The sequence below is a fragment of the Triplophysa rosa genome, linkage group LG11 (genome assembly GCF_024868665.1).
Source record: "Triplophysa rosa linkage group LG11, Trosa_1v2, whole genome shotgun sequence".
Taxonomy (NCBI): Eukaryota; Metazoa; Chordata; class Actinopteri; order Cypriniformes; family Nemacheilidae; genus Triplophysa; species Triplophysa rosa.
In genome coordinates this window covers 18,442,795-18,470,704 of record NC_079900.1, presented here as the reverse complement: position 1 = coordinate 18,470,704, position 27,910 = coordinate 18,442,795, and the positions used below count along the sequence as shown (strand labels likewise).

Here is a 27,910-nt window from a genome sequence, read left to right as displayed (position 1 = left end):
CGTTTGATTAGGGTTGAAGCTAAACTTTGCAGGACACCGGCCCTCCAGGACTGACTTTGGACACCCCTGCTCTAGGCCTACTCCTGCAATTAGCAGAGTAAAATGTGACATCGGGTCTTTCTTTTTTCTCCACACACTGACATTATTCCTCACTAATAGTTTGTAGCTGGTTTTCTTACTGATCAGAACGTGAAAATCGTGCTGAAAATATTCATAATTGCCAAGACCCCCACGAGAACGGGAAGCTGCTATTCTCTTGAGAACAAGCACAGCAAGAACACCTTACAGAGTTTGTCCGTGCGATTAAACATTACCTTTATAAAGAGTACATAATTAGCAAGGACATTCTCCAGCTTCAGCATTTTATTGCACTAAGTGCAGGCGTCAGGGCAAGACACTGTTAGACCTTTAATGGAGATGTGGGACATTTTCCCATGGGCACAATACCTAGATGTTAGATTCCTTCCAGACTAAAACGTAAACCACTGCCCTTTCTAGTACGGGTCCTGATCTTTGCCAGGACGCTCCAGGCCCAGAGAACAATGCATCTTCTAAATCTGATGGGGCTGATTAACTTGCACCATACAACAGGTGAGATTTAGGTGCTCCCCATTGACAAGCTGAAGTAGTGCTTTAAAGAAATTACAAACAGAGTCTCTTCTACTTGCAACAAAACAACCTCCAATTTGATCCACCATTAAGCAAATTGATACTTGGCTGAGTGCGAGCTTAAAGACAGACCAACATACATATACAGCATGTTGAGAATAAAATCAATATCCGTGTAGTCAAGATAAATGACACTGTTGCAAGACTCTCATCAGTCCCTCACTTCATTCGTCCTGTCTGTCTGAAAGCACTTGGAATTGATCTATCAGACTGATTGTCTATACAGTGCTCAAAATTACAAGATGAATCTAGTGTTGGTGTGAATAAGCAGATTGCCCTTTAAGATATAACAGAATATTTGGCATTTTTGGTAATTGCATTAAAACCTACTATTTGTACAAAAAGACGTAAACTGAAAACAATGGTCCACTTCTGGCAATAGTTTACATCACCGCTTTGTCATAATTCACCTTGTATAAAATTGGTAATACTTTCCTGTGGAAGAAAGACTATATTTTGAGAAATGTGATTTTGTGTCCATACAATGGAAGTCAATGGGGGCCAATGTTGTTTGGCTAAAAACATTCTTCAAAATATCTTTCTTTCTGAAGAACACAAAGAAAACTATTCAGGTTTGGAATGACAAGAGGGTAAACAAATGACAAATTTCATTTTTGGATAACCGGTCCCTTTAGTACTGGGGTAATATGATAAAGTACTTACCTTCCAAAGCTGATTGGAAATGGATCCATTCATGATTTGACACTTGCGGCCACACAACTGGCTTTGTATAAACATTTTTATTTACTCTATACACTTACATGAACAAAACACCATATAAACACAAAGAGACTGATGCAGCGCTTAACTAATTTGCCATCCATTTGATTCAGAGGCCTTTTTACTAAAGTCATTTTTTGCGGTACACAGACGACCGAGGCAGCACAACGCTAGCATACTGAATGGTACATGCTTAGTACAGTGCCTGCATCAGGAATGGAAATCTTTCTAAAGACACTAATTTAAAGTAAAGAAAGTATAAAAGTATCATTTTACAGCAGTGGAAATACTGACAATAATAGCAAGTTTTAAACCATTAAAACCATTAAAGAGACTAAGGAGGCCAGTTTGAAAGAAAAAAACAAACAAAGATCAAGTGAAATGTAAGCAGTTTTAGGCTCATACCTCTTTGTCTGTGGAATATAACTTCTGTATGTGGATGTCGTTAATTGTGCCTTTTTGTTAAGCACTTTTACCAAGTACCCCCCCGCTAAAAAAAAACCCTCCCACGGTCTAGCGTAATGCTCAGTTGCTGTGGATTTACACAGCAAATTCTACAAAAGGCCAAATTTAAAACTCCAAAGAGAGTTCGTTAGGATGAGAATCAGTGGATCAACAATGGCACAACATTCATTTCTTTGAGCCCAGCAGGAAATTAGTATGAAGTGACTATGATTTGTAAAGAGGAAGTAACGGGGGTGAGGAGACCTGGTCAAAACCCATTCCCATTACAGCGGAAAATCTTGATGTTTACGGCGAGAACTTTTTGGCTTGTGCTCTGACCCTTTTTTCATATTCCACTCTGTTTTGGCTGAAACAGAAACGTAAATATAATTCATAAGATTCATAAAATGCAATAAGCATTATGGGATATATTGAATAGGAGGTGCATACCAGTAAATTGTGTACGCCTCGGCCTGTGCGGGGTCCTGGATATTTGGTTCGTTAAGGAGTTCTTGAATTCCTAGCAAGATCTTACAACACAACAACAAGAGAGATAGAGAACTTTCGTAAACTGTTGCACTTTGTGGGATAATACTGCCCTCTTCAGGGATGCATTGTGTCCACCACTCTGGGGTGCGTTTCCCAAAAGCATAGTTAGCCAACTATGGTCGCAAGTTCCGTCTTTTTAGCATAGTTCACCGACTCAAGTGTTTCCCGAAACCCTTGTTCCAATGATCAATCGCAAGCAGCAGCGCAAAGTTGCGTGGTTGGAACTACAGGACTAGAGCTGTGGCTAGAAGCATAGTTCCTTATTTTTATGACATGTAGACTTGAATACATCATGCTTTTGAGCATGGTAAGCAAGCAACATGCAGTGCATTCTATATCCATCATTCTAAATATACAAATTCAATTTTAAATCTATTAGTTTGTTAAGAAAATAGAAGCGTTGTTTTTTTTAAACTGCACCTGGGCCTCTAGGACCCTGGGGAATCCCTGGGCGGAGTTACGTAGGAGGAAACTTATGAAGGAGTTAAATATCAGGAAATAAAACAATAGAGAGCAAAAATAGTTTTCAGATGTAGTGTACATTTTTACAGCAATATTACACTGAATCGATCTAAACTGATCAATTAGAAGACGTCACATAGGTGGTGGAGTAAAACAGTCATTAACTATGTTGTTGAACCAACGATGCATCGTACTATGGTGGTTTACCAGCGAGTTGTGTCGTTGTTCGGGAAACGCACACCTGATGAGCAATTTTGCAGTAAAATATTAGATCTTTAAAAACTTCCACAATCCCATCTTCAAACCTTGGCCACTTGCATTAAACCTTTGAGGTAGAATTATGGGTGCTTTATATGTTTATGAATGTGAAAAATAATTACTATATATAATAATAATTTGCTTGTTAAGTGGTGACGTGAGGAATACCATTTTCGGGTCCAAGCATCTATTAATTTCAAGCGGGGCTACAGCTTAAACAGCTTTTTATGAGCACCTTTTACTCATATTGCATAATCAAGCGAAACATGTATTAAAGGGGTCATATGACACGGCTAAAACAAATATTATCGTTTGTTTTAATTGTAATGCAATGCATTTACATGATTTAAGGTTCAACAACGCTGTATTTTCCACATACCGTGCATGTTTGCATCTCCTCTTTAGGAGCTCATCGCTCTGAAAAGCGAGTTGTCTCTTGGCCAGTTAACCAGTGCGTAATGATTGGTCGAATACTGAAAGTGTGTGGTGTGATGTAACGCCTCTTACCATATTTGGAACATCAGGTTCCAAAGCAATTGAACTGACAGGTATGCCCATCTTACTTGTGTATACATTTGTGAAAGTGAAGTGAAAGTGACCTATTAGTCAGATATGGTGACCCATACCCAAAATGTGACCTCTGCATTTAACCCATCCAGAGAGTAGTGAACACACGCACAGCAAGTGGTGACCACACGTACACCCGGAGCAGTGGGCAGCTATCACTGCAGCGCCCGGGGAGCAAGTAGGGGTAAGGTCTCAGGGCCTTGCTCAAGGCCCTGGGAATCGAACCGGCAACCTTCTGGTCACGAGTCCGACTCTCTAACCATTAGGCCATGACTGCCCCGGTGGTCTTAAGCTCGATTTTTACTTCTGCGTCAGACCTACGTGTCGGTTCATTTATACTTCTACGTCGTCGTCCGCATCGACAGGCAATGACCACTAGGCGTCAGTGTCCACGCGCATGTTGCTTGTGTAACAAAGACAAGAGCCAAAGAAGCAGCTCAATTGAGAAGCATTAGCAGTGATAGCGGCAAGTAAACAGTCACTTTTGTTGCAGATTTAAGATGTCAAATACAGAAGCACAAATAATTTACTTCAATAATTCATTCGGAAATGCGTTTGAGTAAACATGACTATCACAGAGTTTTTTGACCTGAGGGAGGGTTTCAAACAGACCAATCACAGCGCTTGCGGTCCGAGTTGAGTTGACACGTTGTTACATTTTTGGACGGGTGCACATCAGGCTACGGCATTGGGTACGCGGCTCTGCATAGGCTACGACGTAGGTCGGACGCAGAACCATAAATTGGCCATTAGTCAAATCATACCACGAACTGACGTTGATTTGTGGGGGTGTGGCTACACTAGACATTTCAAACAGGTCTGGGTGAGCATTCGCTTTCAGATAGAATGCATCTTTTGTTCCGACACTTTCATTTTTGCAATTTTACGTTTCTAAAACATGCATGTGCAATTTATAACAACAAAGACACAGAAAAACACGTGTTCGCGCCATATGACCCCTTTAATTCAAAGTATACAGTACACTAGTCACCAGGCTCACAGACATCAATATTTGAAAAAATTATGAAAAATAATCACTAACTGGCCATGTGGGATTTCGTTACAAAGATAAAGGTTAGGATCGCGGTTATCTGATAGTTTTACAGCTCGCCATGAGCATATATTAGCATTTTTGTTCTATGACTCCTATAGCATATTATTGAACGTTTGGACCCGGAACAACATTCCATATAAGGCGGTGTGTGACGTCAAGCCTATATGTGCAACTATACATCCCATTGTTCAGAAATTGCGGTGATTTAGCCAAATAGAGACTTTTTAAATTGGGTGAAAACATTAAACATGCACAAAAACAGATATCAGCCACAGAAAGAGTAGGAAAAAACATCTGCACCTAACACCCACATAATCCGTGCATTGATGGTCATTCTAAAACAGCTACGATTGCCTAATTGCAATTATCAATATACTGATTGTACCCAATAAAGTTCTTTGGTCAAAAACTAAAATCACTACCTGTTAATGTGGCCCATCAATTTTCACATCTTACCTGCTTGATTGTAATGGCAGGCCTCCAGTCTTTGTCTTCCTCTAAAATAGACAGGCATACAGTACCAGACGGATATACATTTGGGTGGAACAAAGGAGGCTCAAATTTACCTATAGAAAAAAATATCACAACGATTACCACATCATGAACAGAACAAACTGAATGCCAGTAATGTAAGGTACAACAGAACATGCGATTTACACTTTGGCGGAGAGGAAGGATAGTCGTCCTTGAAGAGCATCCGAAGTTTGAACAAGCCTCCCTCCCACGGCGTCTACGAAAAAACAATGACCTTTTTGATCAGGTATGCCAGCTGTCAATGACACTACAAAAACAAGGATAACTGTGTGTGTTCCATACTGTAAACTTTAACCTCACAATCTTATGAAGGAACATTCAACACGAGCAATAATTATGCTTCATTTTCCAAATTTCCAAACTGGACCCATACCCCCTTTTTTCCAGGAATGGCACACTCCCAATTCATCAAGTTCATAGTTCCATCTGGGTTTTTTGTTGGTACAGCTACAAAACCCTGAAAAACAAAACACAATGGTTTCATTCATGAAACATTTGTAAATATATGAGTGATTTGTGCGTAAAATGGACCTTCTTGAAAACTCACAATATACAAATACTCTGTAAACGTTAGATTTGATAGTAAAATGTGTGTATGTTAATGAATTCCAATCATTTGTAGATAAGCCGTGCATGCACACTCATTCACATTTAGCATAATCCCCACCTATGAATTACAGCTACGCAAACTACATTTCCAGGAATGCTGCAAATCCTCTGGATTCCAATCTCAGGTTTGACACTTTATATTGCATAAATGCATAAGAGACTAATAGGCTATATGCCTAACAATAAATTAACCTGTGTTCTCTAAAGCTGAAATAATGCGTGGTGCTCTTCTGAAAATAACCAGCTGGTGGCGCTTTGGATGCACTGCGCGTTTTTCCAGAGACGCGTTGGTTGCTATGATTAGGAATATCCAAGGCAGTAAACATGTTATGAGTATCTTCTCTGAAAATTATTAAGGAATATAAAAATGCAATAACTAGCAATGTTAACTTCTCCATTGTTGTGTTGTACAAGCGTGATGGTTGGTCAATGTACTGTTTGTCCCGCCTCTCCTACACTGTGATTGGACAGTTGTGTAAAAAGGGACAGTGACCAGGTCTGCATTTTACCCAAAGTTAAAGATAGGGTTGGGAATCGAAAATCAATTCCAATTTGGAATCGGAATCGAAAGGCTAGGAATCGGATCGGAATCGAAAGGAATAGGAATCGGATACTTGAGATTAAAATTTGAATTCCTCTTATCAATTCCTGTGTGCATATTTTCAGAAAAGTACATGCGTTGCATGATCTGCTGATATCTCAATAAAAGCCCTTATGAAAATTAGCGATATTTTTTACTATAGTAAGCATAGTTTAGTTATAGAATTTGCATTAAAGCACAGGAATCACAAATTAACCATAGTTGCATTATAGTAACTGCAGTTTAACCATGATGTAGTTCAACTATGCTAATACAAATAGTAATAAATCAGAAAAGGTGTGTTTCTATGTGTAAATATACACAAAACGGTGCTCATAAATATATAAATATATATTGCAAACAAGTCAATAAGCAGGCTAAATGACCATACAGGTTGATATCTAAATGTTTTACTTCAACTGTGGAATCGAAACTGGGAATCGATAAGCAGAAAAATCGATAAGCAGAATCAGAATTGGAATCGATAAAATTGAAACGATTCCCAACCCTAGTTAAAGAGTAAAAACGAAAGAAAAAAAAGACTCTTGAAATATCATTGATACCCAGTACATTAAAATGCAGTGTAATCAGTAAACAGAACATTTGAATGATTTACGCACCATTTACACATGGCAGGGAGCAGGTGTACATTTTTTGTACCAACTAACATTTTGAAAATACAATCATTTTTATGAATCCAAAAATTTCAGTCAGAACGACTTTACGATTTACATAAATTATTTCTGCTGGTGTTTCATGAATGAGGCCCAATGAACTGTAATTGTGAATTGTTTGAATAAAACCGTGGGTGGCTGCAAGGTTGAAAACACCAGCCTTGCCGTATTTTTAAGCTGTACACCCCTACAGTTTCACTAATGATTTCTTAGCTGTTATATATGAGAAATCATACAATAATAGTTTCTCCACTACAGGTGGAAAGTACCCCTACGCATTTTTCTAAGTTCAATATTGCACTTCTAGATCATTCAATCGTAAAAAAAAATGAAGCCACAATTCCTTGCAAAGCAAATTAAACAACAAAAACACTTTTTACTTACAAAAGGATGGTCTTTCCGCCAAGCCTTTCGTTCTTGTGCGAGACGACTTAACGCTATACCAGACATGACTTGTGGGCCACTAAACTGTACAGAAACCTGGAAAACACATACAGTATTATTCTTATTTAAGCATTCATGTAATGCCATTCGTATAGTACACAAGTAGATTTATCAAACATTGTGCTCTGGATAAAACAAACCATACCAATAGCATCAAATAATGATTTGCTTGTCATTCATTACTGTCGTTTATGTATAGGGTGAGTTCAGGTTGATTGGGACACTTTTTGCCATTGATAAGTGTCAAAAAGTTTCCCCAATCAACCTGAAGTCACCCTACATTATATTTGTAGCACTGTGATATGTGCAAAAACAAATCATGCTGCATTACATATTTTGCTTTACATTACATATAATTCTTTACGAATGCTGAGCATGGCTAGTTAATTCATAACCCAAGAAATATAAATGATAACTTTGAAATTATTCAAGTGAGATTTTTTCATATTTAAAAACGGCTTGTTCAACAAACATGTCACGAAACGAGATACAAGTCAGTGCAAAAACAAGTTTGCGGATATTTTTCTGGTGTTTTACACACCGCATTGCTGAAAATAAAACGTTGTGTAACAAAATTCATATTAAAGTGCCCGCAATGTAGCACTATAAATTAATGAAGCAGAAAAAAACAAATTTCACCATTTTATGAATGGGTGTTAAGCCAGTCGTTATCAGTAACTTACACAAACCAAATAACCGCAAGCATTTGTTTAGCAGTTATTCATTAGTTCGCACAACAAAAAATCGTGCAATTTACTTCTAAAGTTGGCTTTTGAAATTGTCATTGGAGATCTTATTTATGCATGGGGTAAATTTAATAACAAAGCGCAGTGAATGACTTGGACCTGTCAGATGGAAAGCGGTGTGCGCCGTTTCACAGCGATGCTAAACATCATCTTAGCTGCGTACTTCTGCCGCTGACTGACTGAATTTGTCGCCCGTTTTGCGACAAAGTGCTCGGACCAAACTACCTGGCCTACATATAAATACCGTAAACTACATATAGAGCTAATCAGCGATAAGTTTATTACCACCGAAGCTTCGTGGTTTGTCATCCTTATATAGCGTGCGATGTGTGATGGGTGTTAGCCTAGCATTGCTAACTAGCAAAAGCCGCAAACAAACCAGCGCAAACTTCACGGGGTCTCTGTTCGCGTGAATGTTCGGATTTTCGCTGTTTTTATGTGGCTGGACAGACGTACCTCTGATCCGTGAAGACGGGTGCTGATCTCTAAAACCAACGCCTTATAATTGAAAATTCGAGTTAAACTCAAAGCAAATATCTAGCGAAGTTTCCCTCCTGGAAAAAAGAAAACATTTACCAGAGATAATTAGGACCCAGCAGCACACGCGCATCTGCCTGAGTGAAATGTTCGTCAAAATGTCTATATATATATATATATACTGACTGGCTGACTGAATTACTTGATATAATTGCAGGTTAATGAATTACAAGCTATTTTCTATAAATACAGGCTAATGAATAACACCTGCACTTCTAATTTAAGGTAAACAACAACCAATTAGTTTGTTTAACGAAACATTTTTAATTATCGCTTGATTGAAACATACTGAAATGAATGTATATTTATGGATTTGTGCAATAACACGAATCGTACTTTTTGATTTGTAATTTATTTGATAAAATCCCACTGGTTTAAGGTTTTTAATCAGGCATGTATTGGACACCTATAAGGTCCCAGGTTTACAGTTTCCCGTGTTCCACTTCTTGTGGTTTGTATGTAAAAATGTTATCTTTTTATACCTTTATATAATTTATTTCTGTAATTCTCTTAACATTTCCCCAGAGGTGGGTAGTAACGCGTTACATTTACTTCGTTACATTTACTTGAGTAACGTTTTGGAAAATATGTACTTTTTAAGTAAAATTAAAAGTGTGTACTTTTACTCTTACTTGAGTAAATTTCTCATAGAAAATCTGTACTTTTACTTCGTTACATAACTTACATTGCGTGACGTTCCTTCGTTCCTTCATTTTAAATATGCTTTTTAAAATGCGTTGTTTATTTCAAGGTTGTCGTCTCTTTTTACGGGCATTCCCGAGTGATCGATTCTTTTGAGTCGATTCTTTTGAAAGCATTAATTGAACAATGGGCAAAACCATTTGAATGGGCTAATGAATCAGTTCAAATGATTTGTTCAGTTCGCAGCACGATCTGAATCATCTGAAGCAGGATTACTCACTCCTCGTAGCGCGAAACTTAAGAACACGCAGAACACAAAGAGCGTTGGATGAAGTGGATATGAATCTATATCTATACAATCAAAACTGCAAATGTGTCATATTGTTTGCCAGCAATGATAAATGCCCGCCATTTGCGCGCACCCGCGACCTGTTCGTCAGACACAGCAACATGCGCGTTACCTGTCAGACACAGAGACGTGGGCTTGCAGAAATATACATTTGAAGAACAGAAGGAAGAAAATTTGTTGATGGGCGTGTGGTTCACTGATTACTGTTTGTTTACAAGTAAGAGCGTTTCACAACACACACGTGACACAACACGAGAAAACATGAGCTTTGTTCAAAAATGTGCATTTCATTTAAGAGAGCACTGCAGATGTTCTACATCATCTTAGGAAATGCTCTGAGTTTAGTTCATGCTTTAGTTTGACATGGTCTATTATTCTAAATAAGTTGTGTAAACTACATTGACATCAGGACTAGATGAAATTTACAGAAATGCTCGTCTCTTCTGTGTTTGTCTATTCTTTAGTCTGTCTCTCTAGTATATTGCAAAGATATCTGCTTATGATAATTAAAAATATTGATTAAAATGTAATATTAAAATATTGGCGTTAATATTAATTTTATGTAGTAGGCCTATATAATCAGATACAAAGTAACTAATTAACTAACTACTTGAGTAGTTTTTTCATTGCATACTTTTTTACTTTTACTCAAGTAATTTTTAAAGTAGTGACTTTTACTTTTACTCGAGTAACAATTTCTCTAGTTACTTGTACTTTTACTTGAGTAAATATTTTGGCTACTCTACCCACCTCTGCATTTCCCTCTGCTTTTTTACATCTGCCATGCCTAGTCTCAGTTAAAACCCCCTACTAAGTTAAATGTAATTTTATTATAATATTAATTATAATAACATAATAATAATATATAGGTCAAATACATCTGATCTTAGACAATGCATTATTAATGCACTATTGTACATAACTTAATATAACCATTATAGAACCAAAACAAAAGGAACGCATTATCACTGCTTTGCATTTTGTATTAACTTATTTATTTTTAGCCATATCAATCTATTTTAACATACAACACACACACCACATCTGTCTGAATCTGATGACATTGCATTTCAATCTGGTCCCTCAAGTCAGCACTTACACAAAAGGAAAGCGCCTTAATTGGCATTATACAGGGTGGAGCGTTTGCAAATAAGCTTTTGTTAAAACCACAACCACATCCTTAATGTCATACTTTCTTCATAAGCACTCTGACTGTGCATGTAGATCACTAGATGGGCACAGTGTAAATGTCAGGACGTGTACAATGTACTGGTTTATGAGCTGCAGTAATTCATATTTTCATCTGAATCATATATTTTTGTGAACATTAAATGGCAGTATTGTTACGGTAAGAATGTTTTAAAATCTCTCTTCTTCTTTTTAGTCACTTTCACCTGTCTACTTCTGTTTTTAACTCGGCGTCTCTCAACTCAACTTGTTTTGCTACAGCTCTTGTTGTTACAAATTCTGATTTAGATTTCCTAAACACTTGTTATTTCATTGGTATTTTTAATTTTATGATTTTTTTACAAATAAAAATGTATAAATAAATAACAAAACATTATTTGTAGTAGCTAATTTATTTATTGGTGTTATTTATTGCTGTTAATCTCAACATTTGTTACACAATAACACATACTGCGACAACTTAAAAAAAACTAGTAAAATAACATTTGTTTTTCATTGCAGTTTGTATAATGTGTTTGAGCAGAGCTGACCACAGATTCTTCCATTGTTACTCCATGATGGCTCTATGGCAAGCCATAACCTTATTTACTGTTTGTGGACTTATAGAGTGCAGTAAGTTTTTTGCATCATTTATTACAAACATCTTATGAAGTTTCCTTTATTCCTATAAAGTTTAAAAATATCATATTAAAACAATATTTTAGTCACAAAAGTAAAATACCAAGCATGTTTTGCATTGTGAAGAAATGCTATTCTTTCTGTAGCTCAAATAAGTACATTTCCTCTGTCACACACTTTGCAGATGACAGCGTGTGCGATGTGACCTGCACCACAGACTTCATTTCCACACTGAACTGCTCTATTTCTGACTCGGCAGGAACAGCATCATGTTATATTGTGGCCAACTGCAGGTACAGATCTAGAACATCGTGTTTTTACTTTGAGTCCTACCAATGTGGAATGACGTTCATAGATAATTAGCGGAATCATTTAACCTAGCATTGCCTTCAGTCTATTCATTGTTTTATTATTATTGTTGTTTGTTATTAAGAAAGCCTCTGTTGTCATGTTTTCCAGTGATGAATCTGGTGCTGTGGAAGGAAACTGTAGTATGAAATCATCACAATCCTGGTGCACAATAGAATCAGAGGAACTGCAGGCGGTTATGACCTATGATACCACTTGCTCTATAACAGCAACACCGATGACCAAACAAGGGGGTGCAGAGACCCCAATAACTAAAAACATGCTCTTATACAAATCTAGTAAGTAAATCAATTGACAACGGGCAGTAGTGTAAAATATAAGGATCATGCACATGAAGGTCCCAAATACGTTTCATTTTTTTATTAATACAATTTTCTTTGCAAATTATATGATCAAAACTATTTGAGAGGGATTTTGAAAAAGCTGAATTTATTGATGCATTTTCAAAGCTTCGTATGCGCAAGGAAGTTTACATGGGCAATGCCACTTCTATTTGCTTTTTTTATTTTATTTTGCTTGCATTCACGTTTATCATACCGTATCTTTGTTGGAAATACTTCAACTTTCTGTTTATTCCCAGTTTCAAATAATTTCTGGATTTGTCAATGTGGACTCATACTGTAATCTTATTTGCAGCATTCTCTGACGTGTTTCTTTTGTTACAGTTAAGCTTATACAACCTTACAACCTAAGCGTTGAAAAAATGGATGGAGGTTTCAATCTGACATGGGACGTGGTTTATAGGCTTATAGAGCACGAACTGTATGAAAAATTATACTACAGAGTACGGTTACGTACCAAAGGTGACTCAATCGAAGTAAGCGCTGAATTCTTTTGTTGATAGGGAGACAAAAATATGACACCAATCTGATACATATTGGATGGTCTTTCTGAAGAATAAAATGTGTGCTGATTTTTCAACAGAAGGAGAACATTTTCACTCTAGATCAAACCCAGCAGTCAATGGGTATTGCCAGTGATAGACTTCTGCCGGGCCGTCGGTATGTGGCCGACGTCCAGGTTGCAGTGCATCCCAGTGGGTTTAAGTCCACGTGGAGTGAATGGAGCAGCAGTGTAGAATGGACGTGTGACTCTCCTGGATCAGAAAATTATTATTTCCTGCTGTTGATGGCAGTGCCTATTGTGGTGGTGCTGGTGGTGCTCTTGTACAATAGTAAACTGTGAGTATTCAGTTTGTGAGCTATAATGACAACAGTAAAACCAAATCAGACACTAAGGCCGCTTTTTGAGGCTTTAGGGAATTATACAGTTTTGCACACATACCGATTTGTGGCATATGGAGAAGTGAAGAAAACATTCTCAAACATTCTCATTTTGACTGAAAGTTTATTTATGAGTCATGTGAGACTCATAAAATAAGTCATATGTCAGCGGGACCTTTATTAACTTTTGCCTTTCTAAGAGGAAACCATCTTGATATCTTCAGTCATTCTTAAAAATATAAAAGATAATGTTCTAAGAACTTGATAATCCACAGCAGCAGAAGTAATGAGAGCACACAGATAAATTGATAGAACCTCCTCTACAATACGTTTTCCAGTAATCGACATGACTCCTTTTACCGTACATGAGTAGTCCCTCTCACCTCCCACATTGTCAAAAACCACAAGAGAAGCAGACATGTTCCTGCAGACTGTCTATTTTCATGTAGGTCAGAGAGTGGAGGAAGTCAAACCTACAAGGTTTGCAAATGCATCGGCAGCTTCTCGGTGCACAACACGGTGCTCATGCTGTTTTCATTTTTGTAGCATGTTAACAACGTGTGACAGGGAACGCAAAATCACTTGTTTTGAATGCGTTCACCAAACTACACTTTCTGTCCTATAACAGTTTGTCTTTTTCACATACAGACGGGGAGTCAAAAAGATGTCTTTATGGCAACACATCCCAAGTCCCCAAGACTACTTCAAACCACTTTACCATACATATCAGGGAGACTTTAAGGTATGCTTCTTTTCAATTTTGCTTTCAACCAGCTCGCTGTGTGCCTTGTAAGGGGACTTTCGTGTGTTACCTCACTTGTGAGCGGGGAATGTGACATTTAGCGAATGAGTCAGTCTGTAGGGGCTTCAAAGAACAGGGGCTCACTTAGAAACATTTGAGTGAGACCGCGTGACACGTGCAAAACGAAAGTAGCAGCTTTCCCCTCGAATGGAAAGTTCTATGAGTTCAAACGCAAACTCTGATATGGTGGGTAGTTATAAATAGTTGTTTTTAACAAAAGGGGAAATTTAGCGAATATTCCACTGGGTGAAGTGAGTTCTTGCGCAAACTCACAAAACAAAAATTGAGAGTTATTTTTGTGCAAAAGAGCGCATAAGTAATTCTAATGAGATTTTTATAGCTCCAGCATTGCTGGCATTGTGAAATATGTCCGTTTTGGGAACTAGTGAGATGTAAGGATTTGTTTTTTTAACGCGGTTGTTACTGAGGAAATGGTGTCAGCTATTTGGCCTGTGAACTGTGAAGGCAAACATGTTCCAGCAGGGGACAGTAACATGCTGTATTAGGAACTGCAAGTGCGCGCACACTCAAGTTAATCAAGTGTCAAGTTAAAAAAGGTTGCTCAATATTTCGACATACTGTAATTCTATTTAAAATCTAAATATTTGCATAGGAAATTAGTATTGCATAGGAAAAGAGTATTTATCATTTTTCTTACTGTGTGATTTGCTCCATCACGCCTCACACCATGACACCCTTAATTTTCCAACACCCCTTAATCTAACATAGATTTCTAAGAAAAGGGCAGAATATTGATACACGCCTTTTAGCGCTTAAAAAATCATTTCACTATGTGTAGTTGTGAAGTTTATCTTTGGTAAGATCACATACCCAGTTTTCATTTTGTGTAACACCTGACAAGTGTTTTCTCATGTCTAGAACATGTCATGTACTAGTCTTTTATTGAGACCTTCAAACGACAACTAAACTTAGCATCTTTTACTAAATTTTAATGAATTAAACCCATACAGTAATGTGTTACTTTTTAATAAAAAATTGTAGTTAAGCATCAGGAAGTGATGCTTATGCACTTAACATTTGCACTGTAGGTGGAGCAGTGTTCCAGCTGAAGATACTGTATGTGCATTCCATGCACTTTAGTGACCCTTACTAACAAAAATATATGAGAATATTTTGAAAATATAATGCAGTATATGAAACAATACATTTCCATTTATTATTGCTTATATTTTTCAATATGATAAGCAGCAGTATGTTATTAAATATTTTGTAATACTCAAATATATTAACAAAGTATTATTTTATATATTAAATGATTTAATGTTGACTGTTAATATAGTAACATTTATTTTCTTTGCATAAGGGCGACCCTGCAAACTCTACGTTTTTTTGACGTTTGATATTACAAAATGTACAGGAAAATGCAATGCTCCTAAACCTCAGAAAATATTTATATTTTCATCTATCATAAGTAGATTTTTAATTAACAACAACATGGAATTATACAGATATAATGTAATTCCATGATAGCTATAACTTGGCTTTCCAGACTGAATTTAGCTCATTGACAATATGCTAAATGTTCTTTCAGTTGTAAGTCGCTCTAGATAAAAGAATAAATGTGAATTTATAACTTCATAAACATAATATTTAATATTGGCATACAATCCAAAACATTACTTAGTTAAATATCTAATGACTCAAGACTACAGTACAAAAAGTCAAAGTCAAACTGGCCATCATGCTTCCCTTATTGTTCAGCTTTGCGATTGTTTTCATGAGATAAAAACAATAATTACTCATTTTTACTCTTTTTTTTTTTTCTTCAGAAATGGGTCGGACCAGTCCTAACTTTCAACAACTTTGATGTTCTGGAGAAGAGCGCCACCCTACTGGTGCTTAGTGACAGGCAGCAGACTGAAAGTTCAGAGGAACCTGCTAACAACAGGAACAGTCAACAGCGAGACTCCAACCCGTTCAATCCCGCCAGTCAAAACTCATCTAAACTCTACTTCCTCGGAAGCAGCAGTCATGTTTTCACTCACTCCAGTGGCCACATATCAATGGACACCGTTACAGTGTCTGGCCAGGAGGGCCTCATGGCCGACTGGTCCGGTGAAAGTCACAGACGGAGCATTGATGATTTTCACAACGGCACAGAAGCCGATCAGAGAGTGGTTGAGATGGCTGATGGCCAGCCGGGGGCGTTGTTACATGATGGCAGGGGGAGAATACAGGTTTTAGACTGTGATGATTGGCATATACAGGACCATGAATTGGAGAACGTTGAACAGGTCTCCCTGTTCTCCTATAGTTCGAATGAGCACTCCGATGATGGTTACCCTCAGATGGGACTGGATTTAGACACCATAGACAGTGGCTTTCTGGAATCAGACTGTTCTAGCCCGTCGGGATTCGATGGGAAGGAACACACCGATACTGAGTCACTGGAGGGAGTGGGAGTCTTCCAGTCGAATTATGTCAAACAGTGGGTGACTTTCACAGCTGTCCAGGTTGATAACAGCACTGAAAACTAAAGGCTTGCACAAAAACACATTATTGTTTGGACTTCTTGTGTTTGAACTGTGTATGTGGCTCAAACAATTTGCAGACACACAATCAGCTGTGTGGTCATTTCCAGGACAATGGTTTACAAACTTTACAAGATCCTAAAGAACAATACAGACGAAAGAGGAAAGTGTCACATATACTAGGGCCATCAAATAGTATGCCAAACGTGTCTGGATGTAATCCCTGGTGATCTCAAGGTTGGACTACTGCAATGCTCTCCTTGCTGGTCTTCCTGCAAAGGCTATCAAACCACTCCAGCTGGTTCAGAACGCAGTAGCACGCCTCGTCTTCCAACAGCCCAAAAGGGCTCATGTGACACCCATCTTCATCTCTCTCCACTGGCTACCGGTTGAAGCCCGTATCAGATTCAAGTCACTAATGCTTGACTACAGGACTATCACTGGATCTGCACCGGCATACTTTCACACCCTCCTACACCCCATCAAGAACCCTGCATTCAGCAAACCAGCGGCGTCTTGTATTGCCTTCTCAAAAGGGCAGTAAATTGCTTTCCCGCTCATTCTCCTTCACAACTCCTTCATGGTGGAACATTCTTCCTAACTCGGTCCGGTCAACCACATCTCTCACAACATTCAAAAACTACTTAAAACCCATCTCTTCTGTGAATACTTGACAGACAAATGAAAAAAAACACACACAAAAACACTAACCCTCTTTCTCTCAACAGGTAGTGGTCTAGCTTTTGTTGAAACTAGTAACTTTGTATTGGCACCTATTGTATTATTGCTCCTTTATGACATATCGCTTATTGCTCCCTAAACTCTCTGTAAGTCGCTTTGGATAAAAGCATCTGCTAAATGAATAAATGTAAATGTACGTATTTGTTTCTATGTATCTTTTGTATCTTTTTTGGGGGGGCTCATATCACCCGCACAACTCTTTAGAAGTTTGGGACATTATCTTGAACTTGTACAGTTGTAAATATATGAACCTAAAGGTAAAGAAACTATTCCAGTTATGAATTTAGCTATACACTAGCATGCATTTGCAATCACAAACAGTATCTGACAAAGTGTTTAGTACTTGTTTTCTGTTTAACTGAATTCTCAAAAGCCTTTTGAGAAAAAATGTTCCAGAACCAGCAAAGTAGCTGGTTCTAGTCCTTGATAGTGTGTGAAATAGGATACTGCAAATGCATTTTCAGTGTACTGGCTATTTAATGAGGTTAGACTGATTCATAATGCACGCAAGTGAGAGTTGTTTGACAGAGAAATACATGTATTTATACATCAGCTTGCAGTTATTGTGCCCGTGCACACAGTTTTGCAACTGTTATCATTTTTTGGTGGCTTGAGCTCACAGCAGAACAAGATAAGGTGGTCTGAGAGTCACGCATAAAATGCCACCGTCCTGATAATACCACGGGTAATTCTACATATCAGATCTTTTGTACAAATGATTAGCTGTACTCAGCAATCCTAATGTCTTGTTGTTTTGTCTTGAATTGTTCTTTCATTTTCGTTGTGTGATACAATTGTCCTTGTTGTAAACACATCACTTGAATATAATGACATGATTATCAATATACTTTTATTGTTTAAGGGGCACATTTTAGTCAGTTGATGTAAGGGGAGTAAAATCTTCAATGTTCAGATGTGATTACTGACTATGTTGTGAACTAGAATAGTATGTTTAAGAGCAAACTTTAAAGTCACTTAACAAACCCAATAGTTTGACGTTATTTTTTTATTGGTTTTAGGCTTATATTACAACTCCGTTTATTCAAGGGAAACTTCACCCAAAAATGATTTACTCACCTTTGAGTTGTTCCAAATGTGTTTGCATTTCTTTGTTCTGATGGACACAGAGAAAGATATTTGTAAGAATGCTTATAACCAAACAGATCTTGCCCATTGACTCCCATAGTAGGATGTTGACGTGTTTTCGCTTCTTTGCCGAAGGAGATAACATGTTTACGACATGCGCTCTTGTAAAGCAGTTTGTCTGTTTAGGGCTACTGTAGAAACAACATGGCATATTCCATGTAAGGGGACCTGTGGTGTATGTAGATAGAAATAGCTCATTCTAAGATAATAAAAACACAACGCTTCATTATGTAAGGTCTTTATACACCTCTGAAGCAATAGTTATGCATGTTATATTGCATTTCTGTCAATAGATTCTTCTTAATATTACACATTGCACCCTTAAGAGTTTAACCTATTTTTATACTTTTGTACTATTTACTATTCTTATTCTATAAAATGAAAATCAATAGGATAATTTTCTTTCTCTCTCTAGATACACTTTATACAGTGGCAAGAAAAAGTATGTGAACCTTTCGGAATTTCATTGTTTTCTGAATAAATTTGTCATAAAATATGATCTGATCTTCATCCAAGTCAAGGGTGTTGACAAACATAATGGGTCTAAAAATAATAACAAAAAAATCTGATCTTTCATGTCTTTATTGAACACACTCATTCAACATTCAAAAAGGCAGTGGAAAAGTGAACCCTTAGAATTAATAACTGGTTGACCCCCCCCTTGGCAACAATAACCTCAACCAGGCGCTTCCTGTAGCTGTGGATCAGACCTGCACATCGTTGAGGAGGAATTTTAGTCCATTCTTTCTGGCAGAACTGCTTCAGCTCTGTCATATTCTTTGGACGTCTCATGTGTGTGGCCCTCTTCAAGTCAATCCATAGCATTAGGTTGAGGTCCGGTGTTTTGGGTCGTTGTCCTGTTGCATCACCCACCTTCTACACAGTTTCAGCTGACGTACAGACATTCTCACATTATCCTGCAGAATTGTCTGATATACTTGGGAATTCATCTTCCCCTCAATGATTCCAAGCTGGCCAGGCCCTGATGCAGCAAAGCAGGCCCAAATGTTGTTTCAAATGTTGTTGATGTTTCCTCCACCATACTTTACAGTTGGTATTATGTTTTCATGATGATATGCCGTGCCCTTTCTATGCCTGGGGCCCGTTTCAGAAAGGAGGTTTAGTGAAAACTCTGAGTATATTAACCCTGAAATGAGGGAAACTCTGGGTTTTCCGTTTCAGAATGTGAGGTATGTCAAACCTGAGAAAGCGGGGTAACTCAAGCCCGTTTCTAAAGGAGAGGTATCTTATACTCAGAGTCAGTAACCATAGTAACTTACTCTGTGAACCTAACCTGGTCGGGAGCAGGTTTTCTTTGGTAAACCCAGAGTTTATTTCGATCTCCTCCCCCTTTTAAAGCGCAAGTGGTGTAACTCATCCATTCATTCATTAATACAGTCATTCATGGCACACATTTTGATTACACAGAGACCATCTCAGTGACTTATACTGTATGTCATATGTGCTTTTATAGAGGATTCATGAAGAGGCTGCATTAATTCATTGGAATGTACTTTGATTTCAGGAGCGCACCGAGTGGAATTTTGTCATTTCCCTGTGCATTTTTATTAAAACTGTACAGTTTTTCTTTACAGTGAATTAGATATATCAAAATATATCTCATCCATCCTTACACATAAATAAAGTGCATGAATAAAGAAATGAATAAATACAGACATACATGCAGAAATGAAGCGATAAAGGTAATAAACAAGTAAATTTGACATGCAGCCATTCCAAGTGAAATCTGTTCAGAGCAGGAATCGAACCGGCGATCAGTCTAACTTTGCACGAGAGTCTGACGCCCTACAGGTGTCCTATACACCATGACGTCTTACTTGCGTAACTAGAGCACTCATGGCGAGTGAGAACATACGATTTTTTTATTATTTCTGTTGTTTCATTCATTTAATGATTAATTTATTTGTTTATTGGTATCAATTTATTCATTTAAACTTAAGTCATTTTCAGGACATCAGTAAATCGAGCGGAAAGTGTGCCTCACTCTCATGTGCTTTCTGCCGCCATGTTGCTTTTTTTGGTGCTGTTGCCATGGTGAATCGTGCTATCTTCGCTCAATTGATGATGGCTTTTTAAATCAATGGTGCACGCGCGTAACCTAGAGTGAACTTACTCAGAGTGGATTGAACTAATTGAAATCACCTGTTCTGAAACCGAAAACTCAGAGTTGCGATTCTCTGAGTAAATCAACTCAGAGTTCACATTTTAACTCGGTGTTGGTTGAACCTCCTTATTGAAACAGGCCCCAGATGTAGTGCGGTGTGTTTTTCCAAATAGTTCAATCTTCGCTTCCTCAGTCCACAAAACATTTTGCCAATACCGCTGTGGAGTGTCAATGTGCTCTTTTGCAAACTTCAGGCGTGCAGAAATGTTCTTTTTAGTAAGCAGTGGCTTCCTTCGTGGTGTCCTGCCATGGATACCCTGCTTGTTCAGTGTTTTACGTATTGTAGACTCTTGAACAGAGATGTTAGCAAGTTCCAATGATGCCTTCAAATCTTTGGCTGTCATTCTGGGTTGTTTCTTTACCTCATTGATGAGTCTTCGTTGTGCTCTTGGTGTCATTTTGACTGGGCGCCCACTTCTTGGTAGCAACAGTCCCAAAGTGTCTCCATTTGTAGATTGTTTGCCTAACTGTAGACTGGTGAATTTCTAAAGTCTTTGAAATAACTTTGTAACCCTTGCCAGCTGTATGTAAATCAACAATTCTTGATCGTAGATCCCCTGACCGCTCTTTTTGGCGATGCATGGCTCACATAAGCGCCATTCTTCCTGTGCAGAGCAAACTCCAAAAGTTTGAGGGGTTTTTATCAGTCAAAGTAGCTGTAGTCCACACCTCCAAACTTATTATCTTAACGAGACTCCAGGTGTGCTAAAACCTGACTTCAATTAGCTTTTGTGAGGTCATTAACTCAAGGGTTCACATACTTTTTCCACAAGCACTACGAGGTTTTTTTGGTTGTTCTCAATAAAGACATGAAAGATCAAAAAAATGTTGTGTTATTATTTTAGACACATTTTATTTGTCAATACCCTTGACTTAGATGAAGATCAGATCACATTTTATGACAAATTTATTCAGAAAACCATGAAATTCCAAAAGGTTCACATACTTTTTCTTGCCACTGTATGTTTGCGTGAGCTGGACATTTTTTCACTCAAGTTGTCAATACACATTACTTTAAGGGATAATTGCCCAAAAATAAAAATTCTGTCATCATTTACTCACCCTCATTTCAAACCTGTATGACTTTCTTTCTTCTGCAGAACACAAAAGTAGATATTCTGAAGAATGTTAGTAACTGAACAATGCTGGTACCCCTTCACTTCTAGTGTATGGACCAAAACCAATACAAGTCAATGAGTACCGCTGTTGTTCACTTGTGGTTAAAATAACATTCTTCAAAATATGTATTTTTTGTGTTCTGCAGAAGGAATTCGTACAGGTTTGAAATGACAAGACTGTACATAAATGATGACAGAATTTTCACTTTATTATCCCTCACTTTTTTAAGGCAAATGGTTTCTAAGTAAACTCATCTTATTCAGGTTTTCACTTTACTTGATTTTGTCAATAATATAAATGTATACATGTACATTGAAATCCAACCTCTGAAACTGAATCTTATGAGAAAAAAGTTCACACACCTGATTTAGTGACGTATGAAACCACCAATGGAACACACTGAGTGTGTGAAACTTTTAACAGTCTGTCACTGACGCCATTCAAAGAATAAACCTTTGATGGAATGGTTAATGAAAAGTATAATTTCTGGTTTAAAACTTAACTTATGTTTGATTGTTCTGTTGGTATCATAAAAAAGTACAAAATGAAGTTAACTGTCAAATTTCATGTTGATTTTCATGACGTGAACAGCTTTGACATATTGCTGTAGTTATACGTGAACCTTTCATCGCTTTTTGCTGCATTAGTGTTAATATTTTTGAAAAGTTATGCTATTTCATATGTGATGTTGGTGAACCTAAGAACTGTGTGATGCCACCTTAACTGATCAGAGATTTTAGATAACTTCGAGGTTAAGATCTCCTACGTAAACAGGAACTGCCGTGTATATAAAGCCGGCTTGGTTTCTGTGTAATGCTCATCACTGACTCAGACGTCACCTTTCAAGATAATGTCATATTTCTCTAACACTTCAGAATAAGCTTGGTAAGTTGGCACAAGACTGTCTATCTGGTGTAAATCAAACTTTAAGGTTTAAACTCATTCATTTATCTAAAAAAGAAGATTAGAAGATTCAGATAAAAGATACAAATATATTCTTAATCTAGAGATATCCTGTTAAGTTTTAGATTTAATAAAAGATCTTGTCATTAATTGTTACCATGATAGTTAGTCAGTTTCAGGCTTAGTTGTGTTAATGTATAGTCACTAAGAGAACCTGAGAGACTATTGAGAGACTGTTGTATCAGGCTGTACAGAACCAGAACAATGATCCGCACTGGAATTCTTTGGATTTTCTGGACGTTCTCACTGCAATCTAAAGCCGATTCACATGGTAAGTGATATTTGTTGATTCCGCACAATTAATACAATACATCTATTTTACACTTGCATTTCCAAAGATAACCGTTTATCTGGTTTTGTATTTCAGCTTTCACAATTCAGCATACCTGTGATACAGATTACTGGCATACAATCACCTGCTCTATCCAACTACCAGTCACATCCTCCGGAAATAAAAACATATCATACTGGCTGAATTTGCTGAACGATGAAAACCAGTAAACACACTGATTCAGTAATTCACAGCGGCTTTCATGCAGTGCAATGATGCAAAGACTGAATGCTAAATGTGTTTCTTTTCAACAGGATATTTACATGCCCACTTCAGATAGAACATGAAGTTTACCGCTGTGTTTTAGATAGAGGAGATACATTCACGGATTGGGAAAATTTTACTGTTAAACTTTACCATTCGGAAAATAGCCAGAATGATTCATATTTGTTGGATTCTTCTTTCATTCCAGCTAAAAGTAGTAAGTACATTTTTAGAACAGGTGCATATTTGCAATATGTCTGCTTTTACCAATATGTTTTACAGAACCATTTTATTTGTCGCATGTCATCTACATGAACTTTTATAACGTCTCTCTCTTCTCTTAGTTAAACCAAATGCCCCATATAATCTGACATTACAGTATATAAATGGAATCCATCATTTCAGTTGGGAAAATGGATATGAAAATCACACATACCAAAAAGCTCTTCTGTTTATATATAACTTCCTGTACTACAAGGATGGGCATCATGGCAATGTAAGATTTTTCTGGAGGTGTAAATGTCATTTAAAGAACAAACTCATTCTTTCGTCGTGGCCTAATGGTTAGAGAGTCGGACTCGTGACCAGAAGGTTGCCGGTTCGATTCCCAGGGCCGGCAGGTAACGACTGATGTGCCCTTGAGCAAGGCACCTTACCCCTACTTGCTCCCTGGGCGCTGCAGTGATAGCTGCCCACTGCTCCGGGTGTACGTGTGTTCACCACTTGCTGTGCGTGTGTTCACTACAGTACTCTCTGGATGGGTATGGGTCACCATATCTGACTAATAGGTCACTTTCACTTTCTAAGAGAACTTCCTCTGTCACAGCCACATCAAAGAAACACATTTATCACCATCTGTCTGTTTTTTTTATTGACTTGTCTTCTCTGAATGACTTCATTTTAATGTTATTTTTTCAAGCAGACCAGTGTTCACCCAGATAATAAAACAATTGAGATTGATGAAACACGTTTTGAACCTGAGTCTAAGTACACTGCTATGGTACGGACTAGGATAATGGAAAGTAATACGTATAATGGAAAATGGAGTGAATGGAGCGTTGCGACTAAATGGACGACAAAACATAGAGGTAAATAATATAGTGTAGTATATACAGTAGATTCGATGAGTTCTAATATCTGTCTCAGAAGTCTTTGTAAGATTGAATCGCTGCTTATTTGATTCTGTTTCTGTATTTTTCAAGATAAACCCAACCAGTCAACGATAAGACAAATCAACGGCATGATTGCTGTTGGAACATTTGTGATGCTCGGGCTTATTATTCTGCTTTTATCTGTTCCTGCTGCAAGGTAAATGTTTTTTATTGATGGGGGTTGATATATGGAAGAGAACTTGAATAAACCCACAAACATATTTTTTTATTTATAGAATGAAGATAAAAGAAATTGTGTGGGTGCCAACACCAGCAACATACTTTCAGCCCTTGTACACACATTACCAAGGCAATTTTCAGGTAAGATAATAATGAAAGAAAATAACAAAAATATAGCATTTTATACAATATAGCAATATAGTATTTTTTGACATATTTATTGTCCGGTTAAAAAAACAAAAACAAGGCCCTAGTCTTCTTATCAGTATTATTTGGATTCAAAATATAACCTGTTGTTTTCCCTAAGGGATGGGTTTTGGCAAAAAGTCCTTTGCAAGATGTTCATGTTCCAGAAGAATGTTCAACAATTGACAAGATCGCAGAGGTCATAACAATGTTGCAGGATCAGGCAGGGAAGTCAAACGTGTATCCCCCGGAGCAATGCCATACACCTTATGTGGGTCCCTCAACTGAGCTCTGGGCCCCATGCCAAACGTTCGATACGTGCAGCGAGACAAGTATCCCGTGTGAGGATTTTTCTTTGTTCTGTGAAGCATTGCCTGATGAAGTGGACAACCTCATGCAGAGCCTAAACACAGCATGCTTCACCGAAGATGAACTCTCCTTGAAAGCTTCTAGTCTCAAGAGTCTTGAGAGCCTTGGGAATGGTGAGCCGTCTGAAGCACCAGTCATTATTACTCCCACATCTGTGTGCTTCAAGCAGGATTACTGCACTCTCACGGACACTCCCACAGGCCCTGTCCCCACCTTCACCAGAGATGTAGAGCTGAATGGAGACCTGTCCAATGATTAAGCTCATACTCAGTAGAGGATATTTCCGTTTAAATGGTATGGACGATAGACATCTGTACATAAGCTGTACATCCGTGCACTGCTTTAATTGTTTTTCCTACAAATGTTATTGACAGAGTGTTGTTTATTTTTTCTCGTGGGATTTGTATATCCCAAGAAGTGGAGAAATGTTGGTTGTATATAAAAAAGCACCTAGCAGTGCAATACTTTTCAAACTGTGGCCATCTGCTCCTTGATGGACAGTAGAGGAACTGCTGGGTGGACATGGCCTAGGTAGGATAAATAATATTCAAATATTCAAATTTCTGTTACACTCTTTGCTGTCAGTTGTAAATAGTATGCAGTGTCCTTCACCAAAATAGAATTTGCACATTTTTGGTGCACTTAACATGAAACTATTATGAACTGCTGATACATGGTGATCATTTTGGGTAAAGATGCAGTCTTCTTTTAATCTAAATTATATTATTCATATTTTACCACCAAAAAATGGCGGATTGGAGCTCTTGGTGTGTTTTGGGGGGTCTTAAAGTCATTGCACATTGAGTCCGAAATTTGCGTCCAAGATTTCCGCAGGTTAAAAAATAAATACGACCTCACGTTTTGTCAATCACATTTACACACTGCCTGCGATATTTTCGTCCGTCATGAAAAGAATCGGACGGGGTTCGATTTTCTGCGTTTTTCGCATCCGTAGCAAGCATTTTGAGATGCGTTTTCACAATCCAGACTCCGTACAAACAAGCGCCAAATACGAAAAAACGCATACGAAAATTTCGGACTGTATGTGCAAAGACCTTTAACCTTCAAAAGTTCGTGAAGTAATTTAAATACGATTTTCATAAACTAGGCTTATTTAAACCATGCGTCATGCTTCAGCCATGTTAAATATTGTGTGCATCTTGTGTTCCAATCATGTTTAATTGCATCTTAGATTGAAGGTGTCCTGAACTGGGCTTGTTTATTATGTTGGCTTGACAGAGTCAACATACTGATCTTGTATCTAAGCTTATTATTATTCTTCTGATCAGGCCCGGATTAAGAATTCAGAGGCCCCTGGGCACAAGTGTTTTATGGACCCCCCCACATACACATGCACACAATAAAGTTTTTAATTAGCCTACCATGCGTATAAACACCTCTATCTTTTACAGGATTGACACGTTACAAACTATGATCACAACCTGAAGGACTATATCAACACCTGTACACATCCTCCATCATACAGGATTTACACCTCATGATTGCAACAATGCTTTTCTGGACCAGCAACAACAATATTAAGACATTTCCCAGCATACTGTAACTCACTGGCATATGCAAGCAGCACACACTACCACACCTCTACCGAATCAGTTCTATCAGATTCTTCCATAATTCACACACAAACATGCAGGACATGCAAACCTGTTCTTAAGAGAAAATATAAGAACTTTCTTAAGATAAATTACAGAAGGTTTTTAAGAATATTCTTAAGTGCAATTTTCAAATATTTTCTTCTTTATTTTTCTAAGAATAAATGGGCAGTCTTTGTCAATGATTGTACTTCAAGAGTAATTTGTCTATTTGTTAAACTTTATTTGTATAACAAGCACCTTGCGACTCACGTTCTTATTTAAGATGTAATGTGTTACAGTAAACGGCATTAACAAGTATTATAAGTATAATTCTTTAGCCTATATATTACGACATCAGTGTGCGTATGTCAACATTTTGCAATGTATGTAAAAGCACTGTGGATTATCTAATAATGAAGGCTTAATATTGGTAAAGTAGGGCAGTTACTGATCAACATTATATCAATATAAAATAATTCATAATTGGCAAGGAAGCACCACCAAATAAATGTAAAAAACGCTTACCTTTTAAGATTTAAGACAGCCCGCGAGGGTATATCAACTCATGTTTACAACAATAAATCCGTTCTCATTGACATACTGTGTTTTCAGTTTCTGTTGTCCGTTCATGACGCGACATCATCCAACTCACAATAAAAAGCGGTGATTTCGGCTAATGTTATATGATCTTTCACACAGCCTCATGGTAACCATGTGCATATTTACGGATGAAATTTGTTCATGTTTATATATCCAAACAGTCGATAACAGTGACAGGTTGTTGGAAACGCTGTTTTGTACTCATTTTATTCACGAGTCACCTGTCGTACGGTGGTGCTTCTTCCTGCCACTCACTGTACAGAGTGACGCCGAGAGAAGGGATCCCTGCGCCGGGAAAGAGAGACCTCGCGCTCGTGGGGCAGCACTGGCGACATTTTCGCACTGAATGAAAGCTAAGTTTTATCCAAGAAGTCATTAGATTTGTCGCTATGTGCTTCTTCTGAACAAAAGCCGCTAGATGGCTCGTAAAAGTGACTAAATCAAAAGACAGATTTTCTAATTCAGAAACAATGTTTTGTGTGTGCACCTCAATGTGCGCACACAAATGAATTTGGCGTAAACGCTGTTATGTGAAATTTTCTTACCCTTGCCTGGGCCCCAAGCGCGCATGGGCCCCTGGGCCTGTGCCCATAATGCCCATTGGATAATC

The 27,910-nt window shown here is 37.7% G+C and overlaps 3 protein-coding genes across 9 annotated transcripts; 2 read left to right on the top strand and 1 right to left on the bottom strand.

Annotated features, from left to right (window-relative positions):
- Window positions 1-1,390: 1,390 nt before the first annotated feature.
- ube2ia (ubiquitin-conjugating enzyme E2Ia) lies at window positions 1,391-8,864 on the bottom strand. The gene is made up of 7 exons (XM_057345611.1): window positions 8,767-8,864; window positions 7,505-7,600; window positions 5,631-5,714; window positions 5,381-5,453; window positions 5,180-5,289; window positions 2,284-2,363; window positions 1,391-2,200 (listed from the first exon to the last, which is right to left on the bottom strand). Exons 2-7 carry the CDS (start codon window positions 7,568-7,570, stop codon window positions 2,140-2,142), a joined length of 474 nt encoding a protein of 157 aa, XP_057201594.1. The 5' UTR covers window positions 7,571-7,600; window positions 8,767-8,864; the 3' UTR covers window positions 1,391-2,139.
- A 382-nt stretch (window positions 8,865-9,246) lies between these two features.
- Window positions 9,247-18,132, top strand: il21r.1 (interleukin 21 receptor, tandem duplicate 1). 3 transcript variants are annotated; one of them, XM_057345605.1, is made up of 8 exons: window positions 9,247-9,302; window positions 11,528-11,638; window positions 11,829-11,937; window positions 12,104-12,291; window positions 12,679-12,830; window positions 12,938-13,194; window positions 13,885-13,978; window positions 15,829-18,132. In XM_057345605.1, the coding sequence occupies exons 2-8, from the start codon at window positions 11,536-11,538 to the stop codon at window positions 16,534-16,536; spliced, it is 1,611 nt and encodes a 536-aa protein (XP_057201588.1). In that variant the 5' UTR covers window positions 9,247-9,302; window positions 11,528-11,535; the 3' UTR covers window positions 16,537-18,132. The 3 variants fall into 3 exon arrangements, with proteins under 3 accessions (XP_057201588.1, XP_057201586.1, XP_057201587.1); XM_057345603.1 differs by lacking the exon at window positions 9,247-9,302 and adding an exon at window positions 9,541-10,055; XM_057345604.1 differs by lacking the exon at window positions 9,247-9,302 and adding an exon at window positions 9,541-11,186.
- A 4,416-nt stretch (window positions 18,133-22,548) lies between these two features.
- Window positions 22,549-27,314, top strand: il21r.2 (interleukin 21 receptor, tandem duplicate 2). 5 transcript variants are annotated; one of them, XR_008963817.1, is made up of 10 exons: window positions 22,549-22,606; window positions 22,870-22,955; window positions 23,052-23,181; window positions 23,270-23,436; window positions 23,564-23,715; window positions 24,139-24,307; window positions 24,422-24,527; window positions 24,607-24,691; window positions 24,858-25,636; window positions 26,518-27,314. XR_008963817.1 is itself a non-coding variant. In XM_057345608.1 (10 exons), the coding sequence occupies exons 2-9, from the start codon at window positions 22,889-22,891 to the stop codon at window positions 25,362-25,364; spliced, it is 1,383 nt and encodes a 460-aa protein (XP_057201591.1). In that variant the 5' UTR covers window positions 22,549-22,606; window positions 22,870-22,888; the 3' UTR covers window positions 25,365-25,399; window positions 26,518-27,314. The 5 variants fall into 5 exon arrangements, 4 of the variants coding, with proteins under 4 accessions (XP_057201591.1, XP_057201590.1, XP_057201593.1 ...); XM_057345608.1 differs by having other exon boundaries at window positions 24,858-25,399; XM_057345607.1 differs by having other exon boundaries at window positions 24,858-25,399; window positions 25,521-27,314.
- The last annotated feature ends 596 nt before the right edge of the window (window positions 27,315-27,910 follow it).

Excerpts from the sequence above, each read along its gene's own strand:
- ube2ia (XM_057345611.1), bottom strand. The coding sequence starts at position 7,570 with ATGTCTGGTATAGCGTTAAGTCGTCTCGCACAAGAACGAAAGGCTTGG. Across the intron at positions 5,290-5,380 it reads TCCTTCCTCTCCGCCAAAGT|GTAAATTTGAGCCTCCTTTG; the intron begins GTAAATCGCATG and ends TTTTTTCTATAG. Across the intron at positions 2,201-2,283 it reads GAGGCGTACACAATTTACTG|CCAAAACAGAGTGGAATATG; the intron begins GTATGCACCTCC and ends TTTCTGTTTCAG.
- il21r.1 (XM_057345603.1), top strand. The coding sequence starts at position 9,884 with ATGATAAATGCCCGCCATTTGCGCGCACCCGCGACCTGTTCGTCAGAC. Across the intron at positions 11,639-11,828 it reads TTGTGGACTTATAGAGTGCA|ATGACAGCGTGTGCGATGTG; the intron begins GTAAGTTTTTTG and ends CACACTTTGCAG. Across the intron at positions 12,292-12,678 it reads CATGCTCTTATACAAATCTA|TTAAGCTTATACAACCTTAC; the intron begins GTAAGTAAATCA and ends CTTTTGTTACAG.
- il21r.2 (XM_057345608.1), top strand. The coding sequence starts at position 22,889 with ATGATCCGCACTGGAATTCTTTGGATTTTCTGGACGTTCTCACTGCAA. Across the intron at positions 23,182-23,269 it reads TTGCTGAACGATGAAAACCA|GATATTTACATGCCCACTTC; the intron begins GTAAACACACTG and ends TCTTTTCAACAG. Across the intron at positions 23,437-23,563 it reads TTTCATTCCAGCTAAAAGTA|TTAAACCAAATGCCCCATAT; the intron begins GTAAGTACATTT and ends CTCTTCTCTTAG.